At 45.2% G+C, this 12,294-nt stretch overlaps 1 protein-coding gene across 1 annotated transcript in view; it reads right to left on the bottom strand.

Annotated features, from left to right (window-relative positions):
• Positions 1–8,267, bottom strand: part of arhgap39 (Rho GTPase activating protein 39) — a 45,076-nt gene extending 36,809 nt beyond the window's left edge. The window contains exon 1 of the mRNA XM_040183987.2: positions 8,116–8,267. Within this exon, the coding sequence (XP_040039921.1) occupies positions 8,116–8,126 (11 nt within the window). The 5' untranslated portion in view covers positions 8,127–8,267. The remainder of the gene's footprint in view (positions 1–8,115) is intronic.
• Between the last annotated feature and the right edge of the window lie 4,027 nt (positions 8,268–12,294).

The following is a 12,294-nucleotide window of genomic DNA, read 5'->3' as shown; positions in this document are numbered from 1 at the left end:
ACAGGCATCTAAATGTATCTAATGTAAATGATTTTGCAGTCTGTATGTGCACACACACAGAGCCAGATTGTGTGTGTGTGTGTGTGTTTATCTTGCCCCCCACTCACACTCACACACTCACACTCACACACACACACACACACACACGCACACACAAACAAGGGCCCCTCCTAATGGGGATATTTCACTTGTGGTTCAGCAGCAGCTCGGCTAATTGATATTGCCTCCTGCATGTCAGAGTACAGGGCCGAGGCTTCGCTGAGCTGTGCTAATGCACGTTGTGTGTGTTACTCAGAGTAAAGGCTGGCGCATGCGTCTGCGTCTTTATGCAGCGTTGTGTCGACGCACTCGTTTCAATTCATGGATCAAAAAGGCTTGCGTGTGTTGCAGAGCAATTCACTGCCAGAACAACAGGTGGAGTAACGTTTTTTGTCGAGAACGACCTAGAGAGTCACGTCTTTGTGTGTGGAAGTCGTTGGTTTGTTTCTTTATTTATGATAGACTTTATTGCCCTGTGCATCGCCACTGTTGCTTTTCATCGCCTTCTTTTTACCCTCCTCCACAACTTTGTGCACCTCTCGACCGGCAAACCAACGTTTGCAGAGATCACCCTCCATTCGTCCTTATGGTCCGCCAATGACGGGTTGTATAAGTGGTCATATTTATGGATTTCTTGCCGACAAAAGCTCTTAAATCTGATCCGTTCTCTCGTAAAAAAATCTTCGTTTTAATAATGGCGGTATTATACTATGAAACCAGAAATGTGAGACTCCGGAAAGGATGTAGTTGTACGAGAGAGAGCGAGAGCCCTTTGTGTGCTTACAGCACAGCAGGGGCTCCGTATACATCATGGCTCAGATATTTTAGGGATTCAATTGAGATGATTCAGAAGAGACCAACCAGCTTGTTAGACTTCAAGAATGTCTTGGACACATCAAAACTTCGACGACCGGCAACTTCCTGATGCTAAACTCAGTAAAAACAGAAGTTATCCTGATAGGCCAGAGCGCCTTCGAAGACAGCCGTCACGTGGTACAGTTTCTATGGATGGAATTGCTCTGGTACCCAGCAGCACCGTCAGGAATCTGGGAGTTCTCTTCGACCAGGATATGACCTTCAACTCTCATATAAAGAAGACTTCAAGGACTGCCTATTTTCATCTACGTAACATATCAAAAATCAGGAACTTCCTGTCTCAAAGTGATGCAGAAAAATTAGTTCATGCGTTTGTTACTTCAAGACTGGATTACTGTAATTCTTTGTTATCAGGCTGCTTTTGTAAATCTCTTAAGCCTCTCCAGCTGATACAGAATGCTGCAGCACGTGTATTAACAAGAACTAAGAAAAGGGATCATATCACTCCTGTATTAACTTCTCTGCACCGGCTCCCTGTTAAATCAAGAACAGAATTTAAGGTACTTCTCCTCACCTACAAGGCACTTGTAAGTGACTCACTCACTTACCTCTTAAAGCCTTTGAGGGAAGTATAAATACTTTATTCTGAACCATTTCACATGTCAAGTGCGTACGTGCATCTACCCCCCCCCCCCCCCCCCTCATGTGTCAAACTCAATGGAGCTGTTAGCTGCAGCAGAGGTCACCATGCAGCCCCCACCCCCCTGCTACACATCATCGCATCACCAACACAACCAATCAATAACCATCCAATGACAGTACAGGATCCCTGTGGTGTTAATGAAGACACAGGAAGCCCCTGATCCCTGAACTGATGATATGTCTCAGCGCCCCCGTATACCCGTCCACTTTATATACATATTATTCTCCAGAAAAACCAACAGCCCAGTGCACTCTGACTCTTCTTATGCATTACCTCAAAAGAATCATTATTCATTGAGTGTCAACATGAATTGCGGTGATTTATTCTCAGAAGGACTGGTTGTTGTGTGTGAGTTAGAGCGGCGCTGTCCTCGGTGCTGAAACTCAGCGGAGGGACAGAACGTCTCAGCGGCGACAGGCTATTTATTTATTCATGTGTTTACAGGCCCACATATAGCAGCAAAGACCTTATATACATATATATACATACATATATATATACATACATATATATATATACAAACACATACATATATACCTGTAATGTGTGTGATGTGATTATGGTGCAAAGTGGAGCAGATTTTGGCATTAGACAGTACAATATGCATGAGCAGCAGTACAGGGAGCAGTACAGACAATTGTGTTTTTCCCTCCCTTGTGATTGTCTGCCTTGTCCCTAACTCTTGCCTCCTGTGTCCAATCACCTGCACCTCCTGTATTTAAACCGTGACTGTCCTTTGTCTAGTGTTGGTTTGTTTCTCATTCTTGACGGTGCTATTGTGATTTCCTCGATCTTGTGCCTCGGATATTGGTTGCAAATATCTATTAGCGATTACTAATGTCAGTCCTTTAAAAAAAGCCCATGGGTCGAACCTTAATTAGGGCCCATGTTGCTACCCAGGTCCCACACACTAACCAGTAGGGTGGGGGGGTACAGCAGTTTGCTCCACGGTAAGAACATTGACCACAGGGCACTGACAGACTCCAGCTCATCGCCATGATGTTTTCACAGTTACAGAATACAGATGTGAGAGAAGGAATTAGGGTATTTTTTACTTGCTTTTATCCCTATTAAACCAAGCGTTTACACAAAAACTGAACTTTATTTCAGCAACTGATCATAGATGACAACAATTTTGAATTTTTATACACGCAATGCTGCTTATTCTTCAATCTCACACACACACACACACACACACACACACACACAGACAGATATGGAAGCCTCTGGAGGGGCAGCCCTCCAGACACACACACACACACTATAATGCAATTAAGAAGAGACAACGCTGTCCTTCTCTCTCTTCGATGCTCCCTCTATGTCGATTACCCCCCTCCCAGTGTCACTGTCAATATGCTGCTATCTCCGCTCACTGTTTGCCGTTCTAATTCAAACGGGGCCTTGCTGATGAACTGGCCGGAGAGCTCGACGGCTTGACAGATGTGTGTGGGGGGGTCATCCTCTGGAATGGAAGAGATGCTCGCTGTACTGCCTGTCAATACCCCCTCACAGCTTGGTTTCCTCGCCATCCTCTCTCCACCCCCCCTCCCTTTCCCTCTTGGCGCTCCGCCAACACAAAGACGAGCCAACAGCGAGAAAGATTAGAGCTGCAACCACTTCAGCAAATGATTGTGCACTGTGACGGATGAAATGTGACGCGCCACTGGCATGTTTGAAGCATCTGCAGAGGCGTGCTGCAGTTTTACCGGGGAGTGAAACAGACTTTTCTTCTCTTACTGACGAGGATTGGACGGTAAAAATCAAACATCTCCAATATGATTTGATGACAAAAACCCAATTGAAAGGTTTAAATGTTAATGTTCTCTGTGATGTGTTTTATGATGCCCCCACTGGGAAGCTCCTGTGTTGCTCATCTTAAGGACAGAAGAGCTGTGGAAATGTCTCAATTCTCAGATGCTCCCCGAAGCAGACAGGGACCTCTTTGCATGGGGAACATATTTGGGGAGTTGGGTTTGAAATCTTTTTTGCGGCTGGTTTGCATGTGACGCACAGAGCTTTTCTTTAACAGGCTACGTATCGCAAAGTGCCATAAAATTCCCACATGTCTTAATGGAATGAAGCCCACATCAGAACATGCAAACAGTATAATTATATTCACATGAGCCATGTCAATGTTCCTATAATAGTAATACAGCGTGCTCACCTGCGTCTGCGTGTGCATGCAAATGTGGAAAAAACTGATTTTCTTGGTGGGGCGGGGGTGGAGTGGGGGTGGAGCGGCCCTGCTATAGAATGGTGGGGAAAGCCTCCTCCATGTCGGGCTGGAGGAAAGGTACCTGCCGGCTGGACCTGCAGCATGGAGTTGCTCTGTGTGGAGGTGCAGTTCATTTAACTCTAAGCTCTAAATGAGGGTTGATTAAAACAATGATGCAGTAACATTTAAAGGGCACATCCCTTAATCCAGCTGGAATACCTGTCATGGACATGTTTCATGCGTGTGAATGCAGAGGGTTCATGGGGGTCAGTAACTGACCCTTTCTGCATGAAACTGCATGTTTCTCTTTGCACACACATAAAATCGGACTTCTGCCTTTAACCTGTTCTCAGCATTGAGCATCAGCGTCTCGCTCGAGGACGCTTCAGCACGCCGAGCCAGAGGAACATACCGCCAACCAACTATTGGTGTGAGTAGGGACTTGAAGTCTCCAACATAGGCTCAGGTAGGCCTGACGCAATATGCGATAAGATGACATATCGCATACTCTCTGAAAAGACGTGCAACAATTTTTGGTGCTGTGATATTCATTTTATATCTAAATGAACGTCCTTCCGGGGGCGGGAGGAACGCCGTCCCCGGAATGCCGTCCTGCGTTCCTCCCGGCCGATTGTTAGCGGCACCGGGCCGCCCCGTCTCCCTGCAGCTGCGGAGCGTGTCGCCCTGCCGGCGGTCGAAGCCCTGCGTTAAACCTCGCCGGCTGCCGCGGCGCGCCTTTCCGCTGGACACATTTTCTCGATCCCGACTGAATCGCACCAAGCCCAATGCGTTTTTGTTTTATTTTTTCCCATTCCCATTCTGATGTCTAACTATTCTGACAAATAAAACATTCTTTGTACTTTTATTACTCTGCTATTATATGGTCATTATGTTATCAGTGGCATAAAATGGTCTGGAAATTGCAATAATATCCCAATAAATGCTGGTGCAATAATCGCACAACAAAAATGTGATATTGTGACAGCCTTAGTCGTAGGTTGTACTTCCTTGAGCTGGTCAAGTATTAGGTAACCCTGATGTAATGGTGGGGGAAGATGCTAACTGTATAAAGCTAAAATGGGTCAGCAGGGCATCGTATTACAGCAACTATTTCAAGTAAAAAACTACGGGGCTGAGGCAAGAACGACTGTGTGTAGCCCAAGTCCTGATGGAGGCTGCCCCCCCCCCCCCACCAGTTGTTTGACCTGGCCTCTTTAGGGCAACGTGAGTGTGTGTGATGGATGCGGCGGCGGCTTAGTGGCTTGAGAGGGCCAATGTGAATATTTCAGCCACACCACACATAAGCTGGGTGCCCCACCCTGCTGCTGGGATCAGATGTCAAGCCGGCTGCCAGACGCGCCGACACGTGCAGCACGCGGCCCTCATGCTTGGGTTGATGTACTGTTGTTCTTCTTTGTTATTTTCTTGAGGATAAAAGGTTCAAATATATCCCCACTGTAATGACAAAGAGCTTCTTTCAGAGCTGTTAATGAGGGGCTTTGTTCCAACCATCCTGCTGTGAGGAATCTCACAGAACAGGTTCACAACATTTCTCCAACAGACTGAACTCCACAACACAGCAGCTGCAGCAAGACATTCCGTATATTAACCTGCCAGGGGATTAACAGCATCTTTACAAGTATTATTGGCTTTTTTAATCTACCAATAAAATTAAATCGTTTTAAAATGGGCTACATTGGATTGGTGTGTGAATGTGTGTGTGAATGGTTGTATGTCTCTGTGTAGCCCTGTGATTGGCTGGCGACCAGGCCAGGGTGAACCCCGTCTATTGCCTGAAGTTGGTTGGGACGCCAGCCCCCCCGTGACCCCGTGTGCAGGATAAGCAGTTTGCAGCTGGATGGATGGATGGATGTGCTACATTGGCTCAACTACAGACGCCTGTCTCTGTGTGTAGTCTCACTTGCACTATGATTGGTTACACGTCCCGAGTAATAGCCAATCAACAGAGAGCAAACGTGAGGTGGCAGAAATTACTGAAGTTACACATCGCAGTTCTCTGTGGCAAATTGTTGAGTGTATCCAGGCTCCCTGGTAGACATTTTGAGCCCTTTCTGTAAATCACCATTGGATGCTGACTTGATGACTGCCCAATGGAATTACCCACAAGTCATTGCAATGTCAAAGACAGTATAACCAGTGAAAGCATGGACAAACAAAGAGGACGGCACACGTGCATTCAGACTGTCATGGTAAAATATATACATATAAAACATCTAGGATCAAAGATGGACACACACAAATCAAATCAGACAGTATTTATTCATCTATTCATGAAATATAAAATGTTGTCATTTTTGAGGGTTAGGGTTTGGGGGGGTGGGACGCAAGCTCTAAAGAAATGTGGAAGTACTTTGGCTCCATGATCCAGCCGTGTATAATCAATGCCATGATGGCACCACGTAGTTTTAATGTATATCCTGCTGTAGGCGAATACTAATATTAATGCCCCTTAAGTGTTCAAAATGCTGGGCAGGAACAAGGTGGTATAAAGGGAAACCGTACAGGTGTTTTATTTATTACTACTATAGATAAATATACCAGTACCATATCGTATTTGTGGTACTGCATCAAATTCTGGTATTTTATGCATCAGGTATTATGATATTTATGGAAGTCATAATTTTGATATCTTGACGACCCAAATACAGCAACATGTTCATTTAGTAAACTCGGGTCCATCGAGTGTCCAGCAGACCATGAAGCAGGCCGCGCTTTAGGGCGGGGCCACAGTGACTGGCAGGTTGCTGCCACTGGTGGAGCCTTATTTGCCGTTTCTACGTCACTCAAATACGGTGACTTCTGTTTATTGTTACCAAAAAAAGAAAAAACATGGCAATGGCCGTAATCCAAGATGGTGACACCAAAACGAGGTCCCCAAAGCAAACAGTGACATGACAACGACCACTTCTTGTATACACGCTTACATATGGTCATTTCTGCAATTGGAAAGATGCAAATCAGTTTGAAGTTGTGAGGTTTCGTACTAATTATTTAACTCTAGTAAAACATTGTGGCGGTCTCTCAAACAGTGTAATTTGTCGCTGCTCAATACAAAAATGTAAATACACATTATCACCTAACCTCCACCCCCATCTCTCCACCCTCCCGTGTACCATCTGCCTGCATGAGGTGGAGTCTGGTGCGGCCCACGTCCCGGAACGCATCCATGCTGGCGAGGCTTCCTCCAGAGTCATCAACCCCCCCACCCCACCCCCCCCTGCCCCCCCAGCTGAGTGGTCTACATGATGCCTGCTGACCCCCCCGCCGACATGGATTTAACAACCATCAATTATTAACTCGGGGCTCATGAGCTCTTTCGCTGCTGGGGGGGACCTGTCATTGTCTGTGTTGAAGATGCGGCCCACACCCTCACCCACTCTGGGGGAGGTTCGCGAGGGACGCTCCTCTCTGTAGCGCCGCACGCGATACAAACTCCGGAGGATTTCATTGTTTTCCCCGAGTTAAACACGCCAGGTCACGCGAGTCAACGTGGGGAAAAGGTTCGGCATCGTCGACGCGTGCGATCGGATCCAACGCACCGAGACACCGTAAACACAAGTGGAGCTGCCGGTCTTCACCTCTGGCCATCGGCGGGAGATTATGGCGACCGGCCGTTATTCCGGTAACATGTCATATCCTCCACCGATGCTGTGGTTCCCAAACATGGCTTTTCAGCTCAGGGCTGTAAAATACTTGCCAGTGCACCACTTCATACGGAATTGCCCCCCTTTAGGGCACAGCCGGGTGCTACATCTCTGCCCCCCCCCCCCGGGCTGCTGAACATGACGGTCACGAGACGGTGGCACGCTTCTTCCATGCCCGCCTCACATGGGAGGCGCCTCCATCCACCGTGGAGGAGCCCACGGATGCAGCCGTCTAGCCAAGCCGAGCCTCGCCGTAGGGACCGGGGGGGGGCTGTGCTGCTAGCTTCCAGCTGGAGGAGCAGGTCCGCTGCATTCCAGCAAAGGGGGGGGGGGGGCGATTTACACCGACAGGTGCAACAGCATCACCACCCAGCCGCGCTCAGCCTCCCTCCACCTTGACAAATACCCGCACGGGGTGTGTGTGTGTGGGGGGGGGGGGGGGGCAAACTGCCGACATGCCCGCCGGCGGCCGGAACCACAGCCGGACGCATTGACGCGCTCTCTCGTGATGGAGAATTGTTGAATCGATAGAGCGAGTAAGTCGCGAGCTAGCTAACGCTCGCCTCGGCGCGGCGACCAGAGGAGCCGCTGCTAGCGCCCTGCTCTCTGAGACGAGACGAGGTATCAAATAGAGCGGAGAAAGGGAGGATAGAAACACAGTGCGTACGTGGACTCACCTCTCTGCCATTTTCCCTTTCGGTTCTTTAAAATCCCTTTAGAATAAATCCAACAACGGCTCCCATGTTGCCGAAATTGCGGTCGCCGCAGTCAACGAGTCACTCCTCCCAGACGAGCTATCAAGCTAACGATAGTGAGGAATACCACTTCCGGTCACTGCCTTCACAACAAAGGCTGCTCGGCCGATAGTGGAACCTATTTTAGAAGTATGGAGTGGAAATATATAACTACTTGGGCTAAAACGTATCAAGAACTCAGCCTGTAGGCTGTATACAGGATACAAGGTAAAAAAGAAGACATTTACAAATACTTGTTTGCATAACCACACAAACCAGTACCTTGAAAATCTTCCGTTCCACACCAATATGGCACTTTTGTTTAATATGGTTATCCTTTTAATAGAAATAATGTCATTCTTAAAAGAGGGTATTTTTCTAATGCACAACTTCTACACCACGATGATGTCATCTCTGCTAGTGAAAACGTTTATACTAGTCTCACACATTTCCATTATAAGATGGCCGTACTAAGTTTCATCAAAACCACGCTACAAACCTGAGTATGCATGTAAATGGATGCAAAACAAATGAAACGCAAATAGAGACCTGTGTTTTCTTCTTGTAGCAGCTCAGTGGTTGTACTTACACTGTCATCTCAGAGAGAAAGGGTAGTTTGGCAGTAGTTAAATGTTAATACACTTAAAAAATGCGAAAACACAAAACGACACGTTTACATATATGTGACATTTGTCGTTTTGTTTCTTTTTTTCCAATATATATTATATTTATATATATATATATATATATATATATATATATATATATATATATATATATATATATATATATATATATATATATATATATATATATATATATACATTTTTAGATTGAAGTTAACATGCAATAACTTCCGGTTTTAGTCTTGCTGACTTTGGCAAGCTTTATACAAAGGTAAACGCGCACTGCTTGATTCAAGGGGCGACGCATTTATTTTTAAATGAAAAGGACTGTGTATGTGGCTCTCTTTTAATATATTGGTCGTCAAAGGCATCAGGCAGAGGGCTTCCTTTGTCCACCTTTATCACGGGTTCACGGGATGGCAGCCGGTCCCGGCATGCTCTGGGGATGTAGCTGGACATGTCTTCAAGTCATCGCAGGTCTACCACAGACACACAGACCCTCCCACTCAAACCACGCACGATAACCGCTTGGAGACGTCCTCCCACGTGACTGCGGGACGGCACCCATGGGACCACAGAGAAAGCATGAGCGAAACTACTTCAAAATTACAATTGCATACTACGGTGTTTTCAATCACGTGGAACTAAAGGTACTTAACTTAATCATCAATCTGTAGGGAAATCTAATTAAAATGACATAGAAAAAAATATAACATGAAACGCGTGGAGGAACAAATCGGGCTCCAATGTGTTTTCCTCCACCGTCAGCTGGTACCATCAAATAATGGATTGTGTTTGCGTTTACCATCACAGCCACTGCCTGCCAGTGTTCATCCAAATGGGATTTATTCAGAGTTACATTCCCTTAAATCACACTGGAGCCTTTAAGGGGTGCAGACTTGTCATCCCACTGCTATTCCGTTTTAAGGCCGATCTGCATTTGGTCTTAAACTGGTTTACGGTGATAAAATAACATGCCACCGTACGCCAGTTTACGTATTAAATATGGTAGTTTTTTTATGCAACCGATGTTACAGTCAGAAGCTAGCTGTCAATCACAGTAGATAAGCATACCCACTCTTTAAAGTCTATTTGACTGTAAATGGTCCATTATTTATTAAAAATAGCATTTACGCCCCCTGGTGTTCAGCAGAGATAATGCAGGTGCCACTGTTGCATGCTTTCCAATAAACGTTATTTTAATTAATCCGGCAATAGGGCCTGACCGGCTCGATCGTGCTCTGAGGACCCACAGTGGTTGAAATATCTCCACTAAAAAAAAAATGTTAAGTCATTTGCAAGTGCTGAAACATGAACATGTGACAAGCCTGATTTCATTCATCTCTGCCTCCCCATTAAATCCGGTTAGGTTGTTAAGCTCATCACACTTAGAGAAATATTGTAAAAGGAAAAATCATTCCAAATGATTGTTTATTTGCTTTTCCCCTTTGCGTAGAATTATTACGCACACCTCTGGAATCTTATTTTTCTCCATTTGTTCAGTAAGTTAGTTTGTTCTTGTTAGTCATTCATTTAGCGAGCATCAACTTATTCCTCGTAAAGCTCATGCGAATATCAAAGCTCTCTTTATTTTATATCAGCAAGCAACACTCAAACAACACACGCAACCATGTGTGCGCAGGTGTGTGTGTGTGTGTGTGTGTGTGTGTGTGTGTGTGTGTGTGTGTGTGTGTGTGTGTGTGTGTGTGTGTGTGTGTGTGCGCTCCCAAGTGGTCATTGAATAGAACTTCTGCTCAGCATTTGATTGGACATCAGACAAGAGATCGACAATGAAGCCTAAAAACCAAACATGCAAATGCATCTATGACATTATACTGCGCTTTATACTTGAAGTGGTATTTTATTTACTTCGCTTATTTTTTGTGCTCGTATTGTGCAATGCATGAGAGTTTGACGCAGTAATGATTTTTTTCTCTCCACAAAGATGTTATTACATAGAAAAAGGTTTTAGTTTCTTCCCTGCACTTTCACTTTCACAAATATATTATAGCACTAGATATTTGTGTAATTTGTCTTCTTTATGTGGGATATACTACACATATTGCGAATATTGCGTTGCTTCATGTTCATGTCGGTTTAACAACTATTCTTTTTCCCATTAATGTAGAAGAAAAGCCGGGGATAGTATCGTATTTTTTGATTTCTTAACCAAATCTTTCCACAGTGATACATTCCGTAACAACAACTACTGCTGTAATGTGTCATTAACTAAATCCAACAAAGGATTGGATGAACCCGGAGCTTCATATGACACACAGGATATATCAAGGCAAAAAAGTGAGGAAGCTGTTTTCCTCAACCTCCGAGATATAAAAGGTTCCAGCTGGTAGAACCTGTCAGGTTGCACGTGGTGACCTTCCGAATCACATAGAACTAACTGGATCTGCCTATGGTCCATAACTGAACCTCCGATGATGTGTTCCGTGGTGCATTGTTCCCTCAGAAGCCTTTCTGGCAGCTCTGTGCAGAACCTTTCTTCTTTCCAAGGCTGCTTACATCCAACTCACCTACTTTCTAAAATGTTCCAAGGGTTTCCTCTAGAACCTTTTCTGGGCATTCTATTGATAAAATCATACTCTAAGGGTTTGATGTTGAAGCATACATCTTGTTATTGCTCTCTAAGGGCCTGGAGTGATGGTGCAGCACCTCCCTCAACGATCCAGGTTCATAGAGCGGGGTTCTGCGGTGGACTGTGGACAAAGAAAACCTCTTTGCTCCAAAATTACTTCTTTGGATGAAAGTGGTTCTCAATTGAACCCCTGGTCCTGTCAAGAGAAACCTGTTCTTCAGAAGCAAGTGGTTCTGGGTCGAGCCTCCCCCCTTCAGGAGGAGCCCGTTTGGAACCCCTATCCATTCCACCCAGTCAGGTTCACTCTCTCCTCCACACGTTGTTTTTGTCTACTTCCTCCACACACCATCACACAGTATTTTCGGCGACACATTTTCTGTCCTTGAATTGAGGTGTTATGACAACGCACTGATATCCGCAGTTTCCAACCAGTCTCGTGTGACGTACATCGTTTTACTGATGTCGGTGCACATTAGCTAACGGTCCGCGTGGGAAGAGTTGGCAACTGTGCCTTTCAATTGGTGGTGTGGAAGACGTGTGTCACAGACGTCTCTTATGTCCCTAAAGCGCATTATTGTCAACATTGCTGGTAAAGTTGTGATCTGAAGGGCTTTACCTCTGGCAATATAAATAAATATAAATCTGGATGTTAAACAATAGAAGCTTTTAATCTGCAGTTTCTGACACTTTAACTGTCATAGCTCTGGCATATAAACATTACATTATATTTATATACAGATGGAGAGAATGCAACAGTACAGTAGGCTTTAAAGGATGGATTAGCAAACAGGCCTATCAGGCCTCACCTACGAAAACTAGGGACTCACAATTAACGCAAAAAAGTGCAAAGAGGAAGAAAAGACAACAAAATAACAAAATGGAGAAAACAAAAAAGTTTGCTTTTAT

This window comes from Gasterosteus aculeatus, chromosome 8 (genome assembly GCF_964276395.1).
Source record: "Gasterosteus aculeatus chromosome 8, fGasAcu3.hap1.1, whole genome shotgun sequence".
Classification (NCBI taxonomy): Eukaryota; Metazoa; Chordata; class Actinopteri; order Perciformes; family Gasterosteidae; genus Gasterosteus; species Gasterosteus aculeatus.
The sequence above is the reverse complement of the archived record's forward strand: the minus strand, read 5'-3'. Positions and strand labels throughout refer to the sequence as shown.